A 20,984-nucleotide genomic window follows, 5' to 3' on the forward strand; every position below is an offset into this window, starting at 1 on the left:
ACACCTCTACCCCGATATAATGCTGTCCTTGGGAGCCAAAAAATCTTACTGCGTTATAGGTGAAACCGCGTTATATCGAACTTGCTTTGATCCGCCGGAGCGCACAGCCCCTCCTCCCCGCACCCCGGAGCACTGCTTTATCGCGTTATATCCGAATTTGTGTTATTTCAGGTCGTGTTATATCAGGGTAGAGGTGTATTTCCACTGACTGCAGGGAAGTCAGATCAGGCAATTGCACGTGTTACTGTGTCCCATTAGGGACAGCAGAAATTTTGAAAAATCAGGGAATGCAAAGGTTAAGGTTCCAGAAGCAGGGTTAACTCAGCCCCTTGCCGGGTATGTGTTGTCCTTCTTGGTTTTGTGCAGCTATTGTTTGATGTTAAATGTATCCCATAAAATGGAAATTACTACCAAACAGTGTAGGCTTCCTTTAATGCCTCTAATGGTACTAACCATCCTGGCTATCTTAGCACCTTCTTTCTTGAGTCCTATGCTGACTAGACTTGCCACCTGACCAGGTTTTCCCAGGGTTGTCCCCTTTTGGAGGTAGCTGTCCCAGGCAATCTGTAAGGGTGGTCAGTACACACTGCCACCTGTCCAGTGTTATCGGCTCAGGCTCATCCCAGATGTCCCAGGTTTCTGCATCTCAGAGGTGGCACCCTGGTTTTAGGTAGAGAAGGGCTCAGCTGAAAACTTTGGCCCCCTATTCTGCAGTCAGATCTACACAGATGGACCCTTAAACCTGCCTGGAGTCCCAGTGAAGTCAGTGTAGCTCTGCCCAGGTGCAAGAGCCTTCTGCATGGATCCAGTTGCAGGGCCAGGGCCTTTGTATCCTGATCTGAATCACCCCAAATACCAGGAGGATGTTTAGAGTTGGGATTTGGGATCAGACCCACCCACTCCAATCTTAGGGATTCCTCCATCCCTTCTTAAGTCAGCAGAGTCTGCTTTCCCTTTGGTGATCCAGGGGACTGGAAGCTCCTCCCCCACTGTAGCCATCAGCCCCTTCCTCCCCACTTTTGAACCACAGCTGAACATGGACCGTTTTCAGAGGATTTTATTATTACGGCTACTGGTGCGACCACATTTGGAATTGTTTCGCTTCCCTTTTTTCATACTTAGGATCTCTCCACTGTTTTATAATACAGATTTTATTGGAATGATAAAATAGGACAGCGGGACAAACATGTAGAGTTACATGCAGTTTTCAGGGTTCCAGAGGGAAGATCAATCTCTCAAATTACCCAACCTAAATCAGAATAAAAATTAATATTTTTGGTCCTCCTGAAAGGAGGACCTTTAAAAAAACAAAAAACGGGGGTGAAGGGTGTATTATTGTGGTTCTGATTGTGTGTATGTGTATTTTGTAATATATTTATTATGGAATTATAGAAAAGATCTCCCTCCTGATCACATCAGTGAGGGTGAAGTGGGGAGGATGATGTGTTATTTAATTACAGAATGGGAGTTCCTGGAAGGGGGGGGGTGCTGGCACGGGAATCTAAGCATTCAGAGCTCTTCCTCCCAGGATGGCAAAAGCGCATGTTATGGCACTCTAGTGACCCCATGTGGCTGTAAGGAATCGGCGCTAGCCTCCTCAGCTCAAAAGGTGGTCCCATTGCAGGGTGGGGACTGTCCAGGCGAGAAGAAAGTGGGAGAATACTAACACACTTGCCCCCATGTAGAATAATACCAGGAATAGGACCCACCCAGTGTGGAGAAGGCAGTGGATCCTTATCTGCAGGCTTTAGGATTCACCAAGAAGAAGGTTTCTCAGTTCTGCCATGGTTGCATTTACCACCATCCGCTTCAAGTGGATCTTACCTGTTAGTGGCAAAAAATAAAGCAACAGGAAGCCCAGACATGAACAGCTCAGACCCCCAGAGGGGCCGTTTTACTCGTGCTCCTTGGAGCAGAGAATTGTCCCAGGAGCTGTACCCTGTTTGTTGACTGACCGAAAGTAAGGCCCTCGTGGGATGAGTAAATATTTGAAGTTAGGGATTAACTAGCCTCCACCAGTGCTCATGGCAGAAGAGTAGAGAGCTGTGATTCAAACTGGTCGGTCAGTAAGTGCTTCCAAAGTATTATACCCTGTTCGATTTAAGAGGGAGGCTTGTTTGGCAAATCCTGAATCTGGGGAGGGAAGAGGAGAGAGAGGACGTATGTGGGGAGGCTGATGATGGAACAAAGGGAACTAGCGGAACCGTTAGGATGGACTTTAACGATCCACTGCTTTTGGTTTGCACTCCAGCTGAGGAGCAAGTTAGCCTTTCAGATGGGCTCCGGCTGCCTGGAAAACAAAGGAGGGAACAATCTGACCCGCTGCCTAGCTAGAAATTCCTCCGTCTCGGGGAGTGCATTGGGCCCTGCCAGGGCGTGCGCTTTCATTCCTCCCTTTTAATCCCCTAGGTGTGCCGTTCTGCACTATGTGGAGGCTCTGTACTCTGTGTGTGTTGGTGGCTGCCTGCTCTGTGCACCATGGACACGGGGCTTCAGGTAAGTTCCACTCTGAGTTTCTCCCTGTGCTAGTCTCCTTTGGTGCTATCCTGGTGCAGCTACCATTGTGGTATCCATGGGGGAGAGCACTGTTGCAGACAGGCCACTGCATTGCTGCCATCCTGTCTAATCCTGCCCAGAGCAGGCTGAGATGACGTGGCAGTTAAAACCCTGAGTCCAGCATATGCTGCTCTCCCCACCACTGGCTGTCGTGGAGCTACCCCAGGGACAGTGCAGCGGCCCAGTGATTGGTAATGCTGACAGAACAACTATCCTAGTGCAAGGAGTCCTCACAGGGTCAGATAAGGCTCATCCTGATGATAAAGTAATGTCCTTCTGTGAGGGAACCCTGTCGGATTTCAGCCAGAGCCCTACTTCAGACTGTTCCCAACCAGAAACCTAACACTTCACACAGAGAGGACACCCCATGTAGAGAAACCAGTGTATGGCCCATGGAAAGCCATGTGAGAACATGGAGGAGTCATGCCTGCTGCCTCTGTAATACAAGTATAGGGTATGTCTACACAGCAACTAAATATGCATGACTGGCCCAGGCCAACTGATTGGGGTTCATGGCTTGAGCTGCGGGGCTGTTTCATTGCTCCAGGACCCTGTGAGGTGGGAGGGGACTCCAGCCCAAGCCTGGAAGTCTAAACAGCAATGAAACAGCCCTGCAGCCCAACCCCCACGAGTCTGAATCAGCTGGCACAGGCCAGCCGCTGGTTTTTCTCTGCTTTGTAGCCATACCCATGTTGACCAGTGTGTCTTCACTTCCTGGCAGGTTAGTAAGCACAGCCCCACTCCTTCCCCACGTACTATGCCAGACACACCCACCCAGCAATACATGGCTGCTCAGACCCTACTGGGAGGCCCCATGTCAATCAAGCCCCTACCTCCGCTGCATCTCCCAGACTCCTGCAAAAGAAAGTGCTAAGATCCCTTTTCTGTTCTATCACACATATGTACAAGCCTACCACCCACCTGCCTGCTTAACTTCCCAGGCCTCTCCATTACCCAGCTCTCTCCCCATGTGTCCCACATGCCTTGTGACCCTGACTGTCTGAGAGGAGGTGGGAGGGATGGCTTGGCCTCACGGTCTGGTAGTATTTCCTGCCTCTGAAACCAGGCTTAAAGCACTCCTATCTCAGCTTCTTACTAGAGAAACAAGGCTGGGGGAGGTAATATCTGTTATTGGACCTTTGGTTGGTGAGGGAGAGAAGCTTTCGAGCTACACAGAGCTCTTCTTCATGCTGTTGTCTTCAGGACCCGAAGAAGAGCTCTGTGTAGCTCGAAAGCGTGTCTCTTTCACCATCAGAAGTTGGTCCAATAAAAGATATTAACTCACCTGCCTTGTCTCTCTACTATCCTGAGACCAGCACAGCGACCACAACATTCAGTCAGCTTCTTACTGTGAGGCAAATACAAAAAAGAATTGTTTAGTTCAAACAAGCAAGCAAACCGACTGCAACACAACATCAAATAGGAATAGACCCCAGGCCTCTTGCCTCCTGGAGACCCTCCAGCCAAAGGAAGCTGTGCTTCTTGCAATATGCTCCAGGCCACCAGAGTCAGTTGGACAGTGCTCCGGCATGGTGTCTGCAATGGGTGGGTGCAGCCCTGTGCCTCACAGCACATTCGCAGCAATTTGTGCAGGAGTGAACTCTCTTAAAACATCCACTGGAACAAGCCAAACCTGTGAACAGGTGAAAATGGAGGGGTACCAGCCCCAAGAAGCTGTGCCAGGCATTGTGGGAAAGGTGCAACAGGCTGAAGGCCCTGCAATACTTGTAAGGCAGTACTGTGCATTGACATGGGGCAGAACTATACCCAAAACAGACTAATTAGTGTGACTCCACAGCACTTGCTAATTTCACCATGCAATCCCAGTGGTTCCATTACCAATGATTCAGTTCTCTAATGGAAATGGAGCCTCTGTGTCTCAAACCCAGACACACCACGGGCCTGTCCTTCAGTCTGCTGCCCACCTGAACGTGTTCTCTGAGAAGTACCAAACCAGGGCCAATGTTCTCAGGAAACTTCATGGATTCTATGTCCCTCTGGCTTTTTGGGTGTCCAGGTTCAGACCTTCTGTGCCTGACATTTAGAGGTGCTTCTGTGGTCTTGGGCACCTCTAAAAATCAGGCAGAAGGTGCCTTAAGCTGGAGATAATAAATAAGTGAATATCTCTGAAAGGGGCTGCAAACTAAGATTCGGTGCCATGCATGAGCCCCATGTTGGTTCTCCTCTCTCGGCTTCAAGTATTTTACAGCAGCAAAGATGCAAACCAAATCCTGAAAATCCAGAAGCGGGCAAACTCTTTTCTGGAGGAGCTCAAGCCAGGCTCTGTGGAGCGAGAATGTAATGAGGAGCAGTGTGACTTGGAGGAGGCCCATGAGATATTTGAAACCAGGGAAGCAACTGTAAGTCGTTCCCCTAAAGCTGGACGTGAGAATGAATTAACCAGTGAAATGTTGATTTTGGGAATGTATTCACGTCAGGAGCATAATGAGAGCTTCCCTTAAATATCCCTCCTCTCTCTTAGGGCCAGAGCCCCTGCTTGTGTGAATGTGCAGCACTCCACTGATGTCAATGGAGCTGTGTCGGTTTACACCAGCAGAGGATCTGGCCCTTAGTCTCTATTTATTCCTCGCGGTTCTGGTTGTAAAAACCAAAGCCAGCCCTGTCTCTCCTGTGTGTGCTGGTAGGTCTCCCCTGGCCACTGTAGCCTTTTCCTGTCTGCCTCCTGCCCCAGCTCTCCCACAGCCAGCCTGTCCTAAAACCATCTTCCTCTCCCCTGCCAGCCCGAGCCTCGGAGCCACTTTGCCCCTGCTTGACTCCCTCCATTGGCTTCTTGACTATTACCACAGCACATTCAGGCTCCTTCTCCTCCCCTAGGAGGCCTCTGGAATCTTGCCCCACTGACATCTCGCTGTCACTTCCCTTTGAACTTTTCCTCTTTGCCCATTCCCAGCTTCTACAGTCATCTGGCAGCCTCTGCCAGGCGCCATCCCCTCTCTCCTCTTTCAAATCCCTTCTGACAGCCCCCTTTTATTTAAATCACTTTCTCCTTCCATGTGCTCCTCTTTCCTGCACTATTCACCTCATCCAGGGTTCAGCGTATTGTCTTTCTACTATGGTAAACTCTCTGGGGCAGAGACTGCCTCTGGCCATGTGAATGCCTGGCAGCGAGCACGGTGAGGCCCACATCTCAGTGTGCTGGTGAGCTTTATTGGCAATAACACAAGGGAGACTGTATGGTAACAACATGTGGCCATTACCAAAGTGGGTGGGATTCGAGCCAATCACCTAGAAGAAAAGGCTTCACTGTCGTCTGTCTTTTTACCTGGCTGGGCACTGCTTGTAATTGTACACCAGAAATACAGGGGACTTACCCAGTCAGCGGTTGCCTACTGACAGCAAAGAAGCTGATGCAGATTGAGGGGAGGTAAGGGGCACAGCTGGGCCCATCACTGAGGCAGCTGGGTCCTCCCAGACCCACCAGGATCAACCCCTCTGGATCAGCAGAATCAAGCACACACTCAGGACCAGCCAGCACCAATGTCCCTGAGCTCTCAGCAGTATGTAAGATGTGTGTGCTGTGTTGGGGGATTGGCTGCTGTTGGGGGAGGGGGTCTGGGAAAAAGGCTGGTTGGGATTGGTGTGGTACAGTGTACTGGGCTGGCGAGTGGTTGGGGGCAGGTGGGGAGGTGTGATGAATGGAGGAGCGGGATCTGCACGAGGGAAATGGTATGACCTGTGTTTGCAGCATCACATCCTAGCCTGCCACCCAGCCAGGTAATTGAGTCTTATTACTGCTGTATCAAAGGGGAGGATACTACAACTATTAGCTGGAGACCTGAACGCCGCTGCCCCAAGGCAGAGAGACAGTTAAAGTTCATTCATTTGAACAGTCTGCTTCCAGCCCTAACCCTGTTTTTATTTCTACACAGCTAAACTTTTGGACTAAGTATGTTGGTAAGTAAGGAAAAGTTTCCGATTCCACTCCCCCTCCCTCCCACAGCGGGACCTCTGCATCCTTGCTGCCATGTACTGTATATTAATTCTCTGTACGTTATTCGTTCCAACTTTTACGCATTTGCAAAGTCTGTGTTCTCATGTCACAGTGTGTTTCCCCAGCTACTACATGGACTGTAGGGGCAGATTCCAAACACTTCTATGCCTGTTTCCATAGCCTCTCCTAGAGCCAAGCCGCTGGTCAAAGTTGATGGGGGATCATTCCTAATCCCGGTGATTACTGTAGACCTCCCTGGTGCACACAAAGGATGAACTCCACCATTGCTCTCTAGTTCTAAGAAAACCAAGCCATGCCCCACTGCATTCAGTGCCTGCGTGCCCTCCTTCCTGCCCTCAGCACACACGCCCTACAGCTGTAACTCAGAACCCATCACATTGTCCTTGTGCCTTGGAGAACATCTAGAGCGACACATACAACAGGCAAAAAAAGCACCATAAAGATATCGAGCTCAAAACACCCAGTTGCTGAGCTGATGTGGGGTGGTTGGGACTGAAGAGGTCAGATGTAGGGTTCATGATCTGGGTTTCCTTGCATGTGTATTTCAGATGGAGATCAGTGTTTATCCAATCCTTGTTTCAATGGGACCTGTCTGGACAATATTGGACGATTTAACTGTATTTGTAACCAAGGCTGGGAGGGACGCCTGTGCCAACATGGTAACGCTGGCTTCAATCCACCATTTTAATATTAGAAATAAAACTGGGGGGAAGGGGAGGAAGTACCTCTGCCTGTATAGGGAAACCAACACTTATGTCATTGCAGAACCTGTCTGCTTCTGATGCTGTTTTTCTCTATTTCATGGCCTGCCAGTGGATTGTTTGTTTTCTAAAATAGCATAAAGCTGATCTGTAATCATGGGAGAGGTCTAAGTCTCTCGCCAATGAAAATATTCCTGTAAAACAGGGTCTGCCACAACTGCTAAAGCTGTCAGCAAAACAAGAAAGGATGGATTTTATTTGCAAGATAGTGAAAAAACATCACAATCCAATACAGAGATGAGCGAATTCTGAGCTGAACTCTTTTAAAAGAGCTATTTTTCTTCCCCGGCAAACTGCTGACCAGTGTATGCAGTAGACTCATGCTCAATGGCAAGGAAGAGAATTATGAGACCTTCAGTCTACTACTTCCTGGCACACTCCTTGGTATCATGCCACTGGCCTCTCCCTCAGCACTCCCAGTGGCTAGCCCCATTTTCAATCTGCCACTCAAACACCACAAAGTCAGAAGCAGAAGCTGGAATCCCAAATCCATCAACTGCTGTTCCCTCAAATCAAGGCACAGGACAATTCCCTCTCACAGTGCATCTATTCCAATTTCAAAGGGGAACGTCAAGTCCCGCTCAGACCTTACCATCAGGTGACTCCTAGACCTTCTAACCTTGCATGTCTTTTCCCCTCCCCTGTTTCCCAGAGGCTAACTACACCAACTGCTCCACTTACAATGGGGGATGTGAACATTTCTGTCATGAGGATCCGAAGCAGAGCCAGCGCCGCTATTGCAGCTGTGCCTCAGGGTATCAGCTGATGGACGACCATTCCAAGTGCGAGCCCGTTGGTAAGAAGGAAGGGTGGGGTGGGAGGACACCCAAAATTCCAATTTTATACAGTGTTCTTCAAACAAGAGAACAGGGGACACACTTCTTTTCTGAAATGTGAGAACCATATGCAACACGGTTTCTAATAGTTCCAATGCATCTATCCCATGCAGAGTGATTTTCTGCTTGGGATTTTTCCACTTCTTCGAGTGATGGTCCCTATTGTATTCCACCAAGGGTTATACACATGCACCATGTGTCCAGAGCCAGAGATTTGGAAAGTAGTAGTGTCCATTGGTCCACGCATGCACCCTTGCTCTGCCTCGTGGTTTCGTCGGAGGTGATAAAGGGCGGGATGTACCGTCCATGCCCTCAGTTCCTTCTCACCGCTGCATGGTCCGAGTCACAGCCTCTCCTGTTCTCTCATCTCTTGTGATGCGCTTTCTAAAACACAGAAAAAAGACTCTTTTTTACTTCTATATGCTTAGTATTCTTGTTGTTTTGCAGTAGATTAGTGATAGTTTTCAGGATTTGGGGATGCCGTTTTAAAGGTCTCCCACTTCCCCCCCACCCTGCCCAGCACCCAGGTCTGGGTACTGGATTACGTTGAAGATACCAGGGTTCAAGATCTGCTCCTCCTGCCCTCGCTCATTCTCAGTCAGTGATGAGCACCAATGCTGCCTTTACTGCTTGAGAGAAGCCCACATTGCATCCAGGTGCAGTGTCTGCCTCTCCTTCCCAAACCGTATTCGGGAAGGTCGGGCTCTCCACCTCAAGAAGCACTTTGTGGAAGTCACGATGAGGCCACAGTCGGATCCAGACTGGGGAACTCCCCCATACATCAGCCTGAGCAGTTGAGGAGCACACCTCCTACCGCAGAGACCCAGTCTGGTTCCGTTGGTACCAGTGCTGTGGTCCCCATGCCGGGACCTAGTCATGAGGCAAAGAAGTATGTGCATAAGCATGGCAGTAAATCTTCCTCCACGCCCAGGAAGGACACTGCCCCATCCACAAGTTCCAGCCACAGAAAACGGCATGTTCCAAATCTCACAAGAATAACAAGAAGTTGCACAGAATGCTAGTCCTGTCCACAAAGCCATGTACCCCTTCCAGATCGGCACCGCTGAAGTCAAAGGAACCTTCAGTTCAAAGGCAGTCCTCTGTTCTGGCTCCAGTTCTGACTGCGGAGCACATACCGTTGATGCCCGAGATGCTTGAGTTGGCCCCTGAGCCTCATGAACTCTTGGCTTTGGAGGAAGTGACGTTTCCACATCTTCAGGTTCAGTCGCCACCTAAGGGGGTGGGCTGTCCTACCTTGGACTTACCTCCTTTGGGCTGTGTTCCCACCCACTTCCCTACAGTTCCGCGATTCGAACCAGGCTCTGACTTTTCGGCATCGGAGGACTCAGACAAAGCGCATAGTCCGCCCCTCCCGTACCAATGTTTCTGACGACTCAGTGGCAGTGTCCTTCCTATCCCCAGCAAAGAAGTCCATTGGTACACCACTCCTTGGGGCCCTCCACAACAACCATCAAATCTGCCTTGTTGGCCATACTGGGGGTCCCAGCCCCAGTACCTACCTTCAGAACCTTCCCACTCAGCTTGAAAGGAGTCCCCCATCTCGCCTGTTCAACCATCATTGAGCAGGTGCTCAGAACTCCAATACTGGGAGGAAGAACCGCTTAGTCCAACTCCGACAGTACCACCAGAACCGGAGCAGTTCCCTTCCTCGTCCCTGGATGCCACAGTGTCTTCAGCTCCCTCCTTGTCCCCAGACTATCATCAGTTCCAGGACCTGTTACACAAGATGGCTGAACACCTCTACATCCCGCTGGAGGAAATACAGGACAAACAGCACCAGCTGCTTGACATCTTGCATGCTTCAGTACCGACCAGAGTAACTGGCCATTCTGCAACCAGCCCAGACTATCTGGCACACTCCAGCCACTTGTGCACTCACCCCCAAGGGGGCAAAGAAGAGGTACTATGTACCTGTGAAGAGGTCTGAGTTTCTGTTCTCTCACCTCCCACCCAATTCCCTCGTCATACAGGTGGCAACAACACCCATGCTCTACCCTGGCAGACAAAGAGGACAAGTGACTGGATCGTCTGGATCACAATGTCTTCTCGTCTGCCAGCCTACAATTTGGAATCTCAAATTACTTGGATCTATTCACTAAATATTATTTCCTTACTACGGCAAGTTGGTGGATTTTGCAGACAAGCTTCCTCCAGACTATCTTACAGGAGGGGAAACTGGTCATGAAGATGACACTTCAGGCTGCAGTGGATGTGGCAAACACTTCTTCATGCACGATGGCTATGGGGATCGTCATGTGAAGGGCGTGGTGGCTACTTCATCAGATTTCCCAGGGGAAGTCCAGCACACCATGGAGGACCTCCCTTTCGATGAGTCTCATCTCTTCAATGAGAAGACTGACGATTCCCCTCTACTCCCTAAAGGACTCCAGAGCCACTCTACAATCGCTGGGTATCTACACACCAGCACCCAAGCGCAAGTTCTACCACTTACCACCGACACAACGATTCAGAGCTTCTCAATCCTTCCATCAGCGGCCTAGTGAGCCTCCTCACTACTGACAGAGATTCCAACAGCCCCGTCCTCTCAGTTCATCGTCACAGCCTTCAGCATCTCATACTCAGTCTTTGCAGAATTGATATTTCTGAGTGCATCTGGTGACCCACCAACCAACTTGCCTCTTGCCTTACACCCAGCCTGCCCCCTTTGTGGGGCATCTAGCACTCTTCTCAACAGCATGGAGTTTGATAATAATGGACAAGTGGGTCCTGGATGTCATTCAACATGGTTATACGATTGAGTTCATGACGCTGCCTCACCTCAGTGATCACTCTTATGACAGTATCCTCACCCTAGAAGTGGACTCCCTACTCCAAAGGGAGTGATAAAACCTGTTCCTGTGACCTATTAGGGCACAAGGTTCTATTCCTTCTAGTTCCCAAGAAGAAGGGTGATCGGTGGAGACCGATCTTAGATCTCCGTCGTCTCAACCACTTCATACGCAAGCTAAAATTTCGTATGGTCACCCTAGCAGCCATCATACCTTCGCTAGAAAAAGACGTGGTTTATGGCTCTCGATATGCAGGATGCTTACTTTCATGTAGATAGCCATCCTACCCACAAACATTTCTTGAGATTCACAGCAGGCCCTCAATAGTTCCAATACAGGGTTCTACCATTCAGACTCACCACTGCTCCACAGGCTTTCACTGAAGTTTTCTCTATGGTGGTGGCCCACCGTAAGCATCAAGTGGTTGTTATGTTACCTTATCTCAAAAACTGGCAGATAGCAGTGTGATCCAAAGGAGGGCTCGAGCCTTGACCTCCATACTGCTCAGACACCTCTCCTCCCTGTGGGTGAATGTAAACATAGAAAAATAGATTTTGGATCCTACACAGGCTATAGAATTCATTGGGGCCTGCATCAATGCAGTCTTGGCACATGCCTACCTACTGGAGGAAAGGTTCCAGACCCTACAAGAACTGATTACCAAGGTGATCTCTGGTCCTGCTGTTCCATCCAGGACTTACCTTTCCCTTCTTGGTGGCCTGCATGTACATTACTGCCTTCTCTCGTCTTCACTTTCACTGCCTGCAGCTATGGCTCCAGAAGGCCTATACTCCCATGCACCATACCATGGACTTCCTACTGACAGTTCCCCGAGGTTCTTTCCTGCCTCCAGTGGTGGAAGGACCCTGGTCAGGTCTGCACCGGGATACCCTTCCTCCTGTTCTCCCCAAGCACGACGATCATCACAGGCACGCACTCATTGGATGGGGCGCCCACATGGGTGAGCACATGATACAGGGGACTTGGAGTGCTCGGGAATCCAGGATGCACATTAACATCCTGGAACTTCGGGCAATGCGGAGAGCATGTTGCACATATCTCCCATCCATTCACTCCCATCACGTTCTCATCATGTCAGACAACACCATGTCAGACAACACCACCGCCCTTTACTACATCAAGAAACAAGAGGGCACGAGGTCGTCAGCAGTCTGTGCAGAAGCTGTTCGTCTTCGGGATTGGTGTGTTCAGGGCTGGCTTTAGGGCGATTCACCCGATTCCCCCGAATCGGGCCCCACCCCCCTAAGAGGGCCCCTCAACGTCCCTACGGACCCTCCGCCGCCGTGCTGCTGAAGGAACCGGCAGCCAATTGAGTTGCCGCCAAAGTCCTGCTGCTGTCTTCAGCAGCAGCTCTTTCTAATCGGGCCCCGCAGTGCCTAAAGCCGGCCCTGGGTGTGTTACCCACGAGACGCTGTTGTCGGCAGCATATCTTTCCAGGTCTCAGAACGTAATTGCAGACTCTCTCAGGAAGAAATTCATGGCTGACCACGAATGGGAGCACCATGACACCATGGCCACAGACATTTTCAACTACTGGGGGACTCTGACCAGGGACCTCTTCACCTCCCACACCAACAGCAAATGCACTGGAGGGCCAGGGGGGGCCTCGGCACCCTTTACCAAGACGATCCCCTAGTCATCCACTGGTTGGACCAGGTCAATTATGCCTTTCCTCCCCTACTGCTCCTGCTGCATGTCCTACACAAGATCCAACAGGAGAGAGCAACGGTCATTCTGATTGCCTCATTCTGGCCTCACCAGTTTTGGTTTCTCCTCCTTCACATGTCAGCGCGTCCCCCATTTCCACTGCCAGTTTTCCCGGGACTCTTCACACAACATGGCAGCAGGATCAGGCATCCCAATCCGCAGACAGTTCACCTACGAGCTTGGTTTTTCGATGGGCATTTTCGCTAGAGTGAGAATGTTTGTCTGCAATACAAGACATCCTCTCGTGTAGCAGAAAAGAGTCCATGAGGTGGTCCTATAGAGCCAAGTGGAAGCATTTCACCTCATGGGCCCAGCAGAGCGGTCTTTCCCCTGAGAATGTAGGCATCCCTCTTCTTCTGGACTACCTCCTGTCCCTGAAGGCATCAGGACTCACTCTCAACTCCATCAAGGTGCATGTAGCCCAGGGGTGGCCAATCTGTGGCTATGGAGCCACATAACTCTTCAGAAGTTAATATGCGGCTCCTTGTATAGGTACCGACTCTGGGGCTGGAGCTATAGGCACCAACTTCCCAATGTGCCAGGGGGTGCTCACTGCTCAACCCCTGGCTCTCCCACAGGCCCTTCCCCCACTCCACCCCTTCCCGCCCCTTCCCCTGAGCCTGCAGTGCCCTTGCTCCTCTCCCCCGAGCCTCCTGCATGCCACGAAACAGCTGATTGGGAGGTGCGGGGAGGGAGGGGGAGGCACTGATTGGCGGGGCTGCTGGTGGGTGGGAGGTGCTGGGAGTGGGGTGGGGGAGCTGATGGGGGGCTGCTGACGTATTACTGTGGCTCTTTGGCAATGTACATTGGTAAATTCTGGCTCCTTCTCAGGCTCAGGTTGGCCACCCCTGATGTAGCCGCTTTCGATGCCCGCCACCCCCGTGTCTTTATCACCTCAGACAAAACCAAGTCTCCCTTGACTACCAGGATTTGGAAGGGCCTCCTCCAGACTTATCCACCCATTCACCCCATTGCTCCTTCAACCTTGTCCTCTGGGTGTTGAAGAAATCACCTTTTGAATCTATGGCTTCCTGCTCCCTGTCACTGCTTTCCATGAAGGTTGCCTTTCTGGTAGCTATTACTTCCACAAGAAGGGTAGTCGAACTGGGGGCCATGATGGACTCTCCCTTTACCACGTTCCATAAGGAACCTCGGAAACCTCGCAGGTTTCCCTGCAGTTGCATTCCAAATTTCTGCCAAAGGTTGTATCCTGCTTTCATCTCAACCATCCCATACATTTACCTGCTTTCTTCCCGAAGCCTCACACCTCAACGGAGGAACGGCACCTTCACTCCCTCGACATTCGCAGAGCCCTGGCCTTCTACTTGCAGAGGATAAGATCATTCAGGACATCCCCATGACTGTGTATTGCTCTAACAGAAGGGACTAAGAGGCAAGCGATTTCTACTCTGAGGATCTCTAAGTGGGTTTTGGGATGCATTACGCTCTGCTATCCATTATTGGGACTGTCTCCACCCCTTGGGGTATGAGCCCATTCCACAAGAGTGCAAGCATCGACTATGGCCGCGCTTCATGACGTACCACTTACAGACATATGTGGGGGGGGGCCCTGTGGAGTTTGGTACGTATCTTCTCTTCCCATTATGCCTTAGTGTGAGACTGTGATGGATGCCTCGTTCGGCATGCCTGTTCTCCATTCCACGGTTCCATCATCTTCCTCCACTGTCCTCCTAACTAGGTACTGCTTGTTAATCACCCTCAGTGGAATACAATAGAGACCATCACTTGAAGAAGAGGAGGAGGTTACTTACCTGTAACTGGAGTTCTTCGAGATGTGTAGTCCCTATCTGTATTTCAACCCCATCCACCTTCCCCACTGCTGCGGATCTGTTCAATTTGCGGTGGAGAAGGAACTGAGGGCCCAGTCAGTTTGTCTCGCCCTTTATCACCTCAGACAAAACCATAAGGTGGAGCAAGGGCACGTGCATGGACCAATGGATACTACAGCTTTCAAAATCTCTGGCTTCAGACACATGGCGCATGTGTATAATCCTCAGTGGTACACAGCTAGGGACCACACATCTTGAAGAACCTCCAGTTACAGGTAAATAACCTCCTTTTATTGGAATTAGAAATCAATCATGTATCTCTGTGTTAGGAACTCCTCACATAGTCAAACTCCTCCAGAGGATCAGGGAATTTCCCCCAGAGTGAAACAATGAGGGAATGCAGAGAAGCCATTGCGAGCATCTCACAGAAGTAAGGAGACAGGGTGAGGGTTTTTTGGAACAGTAGTGAGTTGGAGAGTTTCTTGTTTAATAAGCTGACAGTGATTGTGTTGACCACTTAAAACTGTAGAGGGAGTGGAGATTAAGGATAATCTAGGCATGGCACAATATCTAAACGAATATTTTGCATCGGTCTTTAATGAGGCTAATGAAGGGCTTAGGAATAATGGCAGCGTGACGGATGGGAATAAAGGAGGGGGGGTTGACATTACCGTATCCGAGGTAGAAGCCAAACTCGAACAGATTAACGGGACTAAATCGGGCCGACCGGATGATCTTCATCCGAGAATATTAAAGGAACTGGCGCGAGAAATTGCAAACCCGTTAGCGATAATTTTTAATGAATCTGTAAACTCGGGGGTGGTACCATTTGACTGGAGAATAGCTAATGTGGTTCCTATTTTCAAGAAGGGGAAAAAAAGTGACCCAGGTAACTACAGGCCTGTTAGTTTAACATCTGTAATATGCAAGGTCTTGGAAAAAATTTTGAAGGAGAAAGTAGTTAAGGACCTTGAGATCAATGGCAATTGGGACAAATTACAACATGGTTTTACGAAAGGTAGATCGTGCCAAACCAACCTGATCTCCTTCTTTGAGAAAGTAACAGATTTTTTAGATAAAGGAAATGCGGTGGATCTAATATACCTTGATTTCAGTAAAGCGTTTGATACGGTACTGCATGAGGAATTATTGGTTAAATTGGAAAAGATGGGGGTCGATATGAAAATCCAGAGGTGGATAAAGAACTGGTTAAAGGGGAGACTGCAGCGGGTCGTACTGAAAGGTGAACTGTCAGGTTGGAGGGAGGTTACCAGTGGAGTTCCTCAAGGTTCGGTTTTGGGTCCGATTTTATTTAATCTATTTATTACTGACCTCGGAACCAAATGTAGGAGTGGGCTGATAAAGTTTGCGGATGACACAAAGTTGGGAGGTATTGCCAATTCGGAGAAGGATCGGGATATCCTGCAGGGAGATTTGGATGACCTTGTAAACTGGAGTAATAGTAATAGGATGAAATTTAATAGTGAGAAGTGTAAGGTTATGCATTTAGGGATGACTAACAATAATTTTAGTTATAAGCTGGAGACGCATCAGTTGGAAGTAACGGAAGAGGAGAAGGACCTCGGAGTCCTAGTTGATCGCAAGATGACTATGAGTCGGCAATGTGACATGGCCATGAAAAAAGCTAATGCGGTCTTGGGATGCATTAGGCGAGGTATTTCTAGTAGGGATAAGGAGGTGCTGGTTCCGTTGTACAAGGCACTGGTGAGACCTCATTTGGAGTACTGTTTGCAGTTCTGGTCTCCCATGTTTAAAAAGGATGAATTCAAACTGGAACGGGTACAGAGAAGGGCCACTAGGATGATCTGAGGAATGGAAAACCTGTCGTATGAAAGGAGACTCAAGGAGCTCGGTTTGTTTACCTTAACCAAAAGAAGGCTGAGGGGGGATATAATTGTTCTCTTTAAATATATCAGAGGGATAAATACCAGGGAGGGAGAAGAATTATTTCAGCTCAGTACTAATGTGGACACGAGAACAAATGGATATAAACTGGCCGTCGGGAAGTTTAGGCTTGAAATTAGACGAAGGTTTCTAACCATCAGAGGGGTGAAGTTCTGGAACAGCCTTCCGAAGGAAATAGTGGGGGCGAAAGACCTCTCTGGCTTTAAGATTAAGCTTGATAAGTTTATGGAGGGGATGGTTTGATGGGATAACGTGATTTTAGTCAATAGGTCAATAACGTGCCATCGCTGGTAATTAGTAACAATGGTCAATGATGGGATATTAAAAGTTACTACAGAGAACTTTTTCCGGAGGGTCTGGCTGGAGAATCTTGCCCGCATGCTCGGGGTTCAGCTGATCGGCATATTTGGGGTCGGGAAGGAATTTTCCTCCAGGGTAAATTGGCAGAGGCCCTGGAGGTTTTTCGCCTTCCTCCGCAGCATGGGGCAGGGGTCGCTTGCTGGAGGATTCTCTGCGACTTGAAGTCTTTAAATCATGATTTGGGGACTTCAACAGCTGAGTCAAGTGAGAGAATTATCCCAGGAGTGGGTGGGTCAGCTTTTGTGGCCTGCAACATGCGGGAGGTCAGACTAGATGATCATAATGGTCCCTTCTGACCTTAAAGTCTGAGTCTATGAATTGTCTGGATTTTGCTGGTTGACCTCTTTTTGATTTATCTCTTGTAGTGGAGTTCCCCTGCGGAAGGGTGAAGGCAGATCGCATGGAGCTCAAACCAGGTGTCCAAATTCGACTCATTGCAGGGAAAATGGGGAAAAAAGGAGACAGCCCCTGGCAGGTGAGGAATAAATAATCTTTCGTGGTGGAGCTTTCAGTCTGTACCCAGAACTGCTTCATATGCACAGTAAAGCACTTAGGTCACAAATGATGGCACTATTGCAAGCTAAACTTCCCCTTATTTTAGACTTTCCAAGGCCAAATCAAAAGTTGGAGAGCTGAAGCGAATGTAACTTTTGTTGTATTTTGTTAGCCTTAGCACTCTTTGCCAAGCTCTATTTGTTCTTGCTAACCATTCCAATGCAAGCAGCATCATGATGTACCTGCCTGTGGTGTCCCACCAAGCTGGGGATGGCCACGTCTTGAACATATTGAATACCTCCTGCAGCACACTCTGGCTATCGTAGTACTATCACGGTCGCGTCTGAATGAAATCTTTGTTGGTTTAGGACAGCTTTGTTTTTATAAATGTAAAACAAGCATTGCCAGGCATCGGTTAGAGTTACAGAGCATGCTTTAGTCTAACAGAACATACCAGACCTTTACAGAGCATGCTGGGGGCTCACAGAGGAAGGATCCACCATATGGACCCTACCAGGGCATTAGAGAAAGTGCTTTTCTGCCAGCCCGAGTCTCATGTACACTAAGATCCCTTTACACCACTGTGGCAGCATAAAGAGCTCTTAGCATAAATGAGAATCGCCCAAGACGTTTTGCTCACTTCAGGCACACAGTGGTTGTTGGGCTAAACCATCTCTTGCTTGAGCTAAGAATCTCCAAAACTCAGAAGGACCAGAATGCTTCCAACTGCTGGTCTGCAGCATCTCCTGAGCAGTGAGCCCAGCCAGTGAGAAACACGAAAACTGATTTAGATGGAATGCTCAAAACCCAAACCTTCATTTCATGTGGACTGTAGATATCTTGTTAGGATGCTTCTGTCCACCGAGCGAGGAACTTTGACCTCTGCTAATGTCACGTGCTCTGGTACCTGAAGGTGCAGTGTAGACTGCTGCACGCAGGAGGAATATATCATATCCTACGTGTCTGAGCTGGATCCTGTGGTGCCGTACTTCTCTATTTCTTTGTTTCAGACCATGCTGCTAGATGGCAGGGGAAAGTTTAAGTGCGGAGGTGTTCTCATCCATCCCTCCTGGGTTCTAACGGCAGCACACTGCGTTGAGGAGAAAGGGAGGTTCAAAGTAAGACTTGGTATGGAAAAAAGACCAGCTCCTGTGCTACCCTCTTTTAACATATTACATTCTAATTCAGGATCCTGAGGCTTGTCCTTTCGGGAGAAGGATGCCAGATTATAGAGGGAGCATGTCATTCTGCATAGAGAACTGGGTTGGCTAGGAAGCCCATCGGGCCTACCTGAGATTTAAAAAATATGTTGTTAAACCCATCTGATTTCATTTGAGCAGCTAAGAGCCTGACTATGAGCTAAGTGGGCTGATACATTGTGAGGACTCTTGTGTATCTTGGAAGTGAAGGGGAAGTAAAGTTCCCACACTGTAATCTGGGAACTGAGATGGGGGATCCCACACTCTGGAGGAGCTTGGATTGTGTTTCTACTCCCAACCCCTGTGTGCTTGCACCCCAACGGCAGGGCAGTGAGCCTGCACTCAGTGCCCCAGGGCTAATGAGAATGTTGCTGCTTAGGAAGCATCTCTAGATTCCTGAGCCCAAATCTGGAATAGGCCACGAGTACTAGAGGTGCAGAGGAGTCTTAATCTAGACCAAGTTGGGCATGCATCCACCTTGCAAAACTACCCAACAGGGTGGTGTACTTGGAAATCTCCGCTCAGGAGAGGGGTGGATTTGAAGTAGCCAGGGTGCTGCAGATTGAAGGCAGAGGCAGATCGGTGTGGAGTGCCATGTACAGTACATTGCCATAGCCAGCACTGCTAGCCCTGCACATATACGAAGTATATGAAGCATGGGAAAATGTCCACCAAATTTACCCGTGAATTACCAAACAAAAACCACCACAAGCATTGTTCCCTTCACATTCAAATAAAACCCCTCTGGAGGAGCATTTTCTACCTATCTGCTCTGACAGCAAAGGAATAATACAGCCTCTGCCTCAGCTGCTTAGTCAGTGAAAATACTTTTTGTTAAGTGTGGTACAGAAGATACAGGTATGAAGTATCCCACTAAGGGAATCAATGGTGCCACTGCCCCAAAATCTGAGATGCCAGCATGGGCATTAATACCACTATGAGCATCTTTTCTGACCCACCACTCTGATCATGTCTTTGAGCCCCTTCACTGGCTCCCTTTTCTCCATTGCATCAAACGCAATCTTCTTGTCCGTTCCTTTAAGGCTCTTCACAGCTTGGGCCCTCCCTGCTCATCTGCTGTTGTATCTCATTGTGTTGCCCCAGCCGCCTCCACTCTGTGCCAACAGTGCAAACCTCTACCCCCAGTTTGTACACTTCTCTCACAAGCCCCTTCACTCTGTCTTCCATGTAGCCCTTTAGGTATGGAACTGTCCTCCTGGAATTGTCCATAAAGTCACTACCCGGGGTGATGAAGTTTCAAGTGGCCAATGGGTGTGCAGCACAGTGACAATTGTAAAGTCTTAGGTGATCATGGATTTCTTACAATACAAATCCCAGCTTCTAGGATGGACTAGTCCAGGAAGTCAGTCCTAATGGCCTTTACGTCAGGGAGTTCAATCAATCAGCCACTAAACACCCGTCAAAGAACTTGTACAAGCATATTGCTTTTGCTGTGTTATAGGCATGTTCCCCCCAACTTTTATACTGGGTACCGCGAAAGGACCCCCCAAGAAATTCTCTCCAGCTGTACAATTCCCATTGTAATATGGACACTCTAGAGCAACACTGAAGAGTTTCAGTGTCTTCATTCTGTTGATATATTTATGCAGTGCTGCATAATATGTGCATGATACTTTATAGGCAAATCAAAAGATGATGTCCCTGCCCTGTGGAGCAAGGAGTGGGAGGCCAGTTAAGTATAACCCTCTTAAGATAGAACAGGGTAACTTGAGCAAACTCATATTTAAAGAAAACAAGGACAAATCTGAGCACTCAATGTATTTTAGTCCTAATGTGGTTTGATGCAGGGAGTGGGGCTGGAGGTCCAGGAGCCCAGTAACATCTCTCATCTCCTTCCTCATTGCTCTTTCAGGGAAATACCACCGTCTGCGGCATGAGGAAACGGAGGAAACCATTGTGGTTGACAAGCTAGTGAGCCATGAAAACTACAGCAAGGAGACCTCCGATAATGACATAGCCATGCTGCATCTGGCTCAGCCCATGATTTTCAACAAATTCGTGCTCCCTGTTTGCCTTCCCACCAAGAAACTGGCAGAGCAGGAGCTGACAGCGAATGGGAAGCAGATGGTGGTGACTGGCTGGGGGAGCAAAAGTGGTGACTCCTCGAATTACTCTGTTGTTCTGAGTTACATCGAAATCCCCATGGTCCCACAGAGTGAGTGTGCCCAAGCCATGAGGCATGACATCTCTGAGAACATGCTGTGTGCAGGGATTATTGGAGACAAGCAGGATGCCTGTGGTGGGGACAGTGGAGGCCCCATGATCACTAAGTTCAAGAACACTTGGTTCCTAGTGGGACTGGTGAGCTGGGGAGAAGGTTGTGGGAAACTGGAGAAGTTTGGAGTCTACACCAAAGTCAGCCAATACCTGGAGTGGATCCACCAGCAAATTAAAACAATGGACGTCTCATCTAAGGGCTGATTCTCATTAAGAGGAATTGGGACCACTGTGGCCATATGCTAGTGACAATACACAGTACAATGTGCTGTCATGTCTTCTGGTATTAAAGCTAGAGTATATAAAGCAAGA

The 20,984-nt window shown here is 49.0% G+C and overlaps 1 protein-coding gene across 1 annotated transcript; it reads left to right on the plus strand.

Moving 5' to 3' along the window:
• The first annotated feature begins 1,987 nt into the window (after nucleotides 1-1,987).
• PROC (protein C, inactivator of coagulation factors Va and VIIIa) lies at nucleotides 1,988-20,984 on the plus strand. Its single transcript, XM_024216827.2, has 9 exons — nucleotides 1,988-2,062; nucleotides 2,410-2,496; nucleotides 4,756-4,916; nucleotides 6,447-6,471; nucleotides 7,078-7,188; nucleotides 7,943-8,086; nucleotides 17,106-17,215; nucleotides 18,246-18,363; nucleotides 20,308-20,984. Exons 2-9 carry the CDS (start codon nucleotides 2,427-2,429, stop codon nucleotides 20,874-20,876), a joined length of 1,308 nt encoding a protein of 435 aa, XP_024072595.1. The 5' UTR covers nucleotides 1,988-2,062; nucleotides 2,410-2,426; the 3' UTR covers nucleotides 20,877-20,984.

The sequence above is a fragment of the Terrapene carolina genome, unplaced genomic scaffold (assembly GCF_002925995.2).
Source record: "Terrapene carolina triunguis isolate 2854851 unplaced genomic scaffold, T_m_triunguis-2.0 Scaffold88, whole genome shotgun sequence".
NCBI lineage: Eukaryota > Metazoa > Chordata > Testudines > Emydidae > Terrapene > Terrapene triunguis.

Coding starts and splice junctions, on each gene's coding strand:
- PROC (XM_024216827.2), top strand. CDS start 2,427: ATGTGGAGGCTCTGTACTCTGTGTGTGTTGGTGGCTGCCTGCTCTGTG. Junction 4,917..6,446: donor TTGAAACCAGGGAAGCAACT/GTAAGTCGTTCC, acceptor ATTTCTACACAG/CTAAACTTTTGGACTAAGTA. Junction 8,087..17,105: donor TTCCAAGTGCGAGCCCGTTG/GTAAGAAGGAAG, acceptor TATCTCTTGTAG/TGGAGTTCCCCTGCGGAAGG.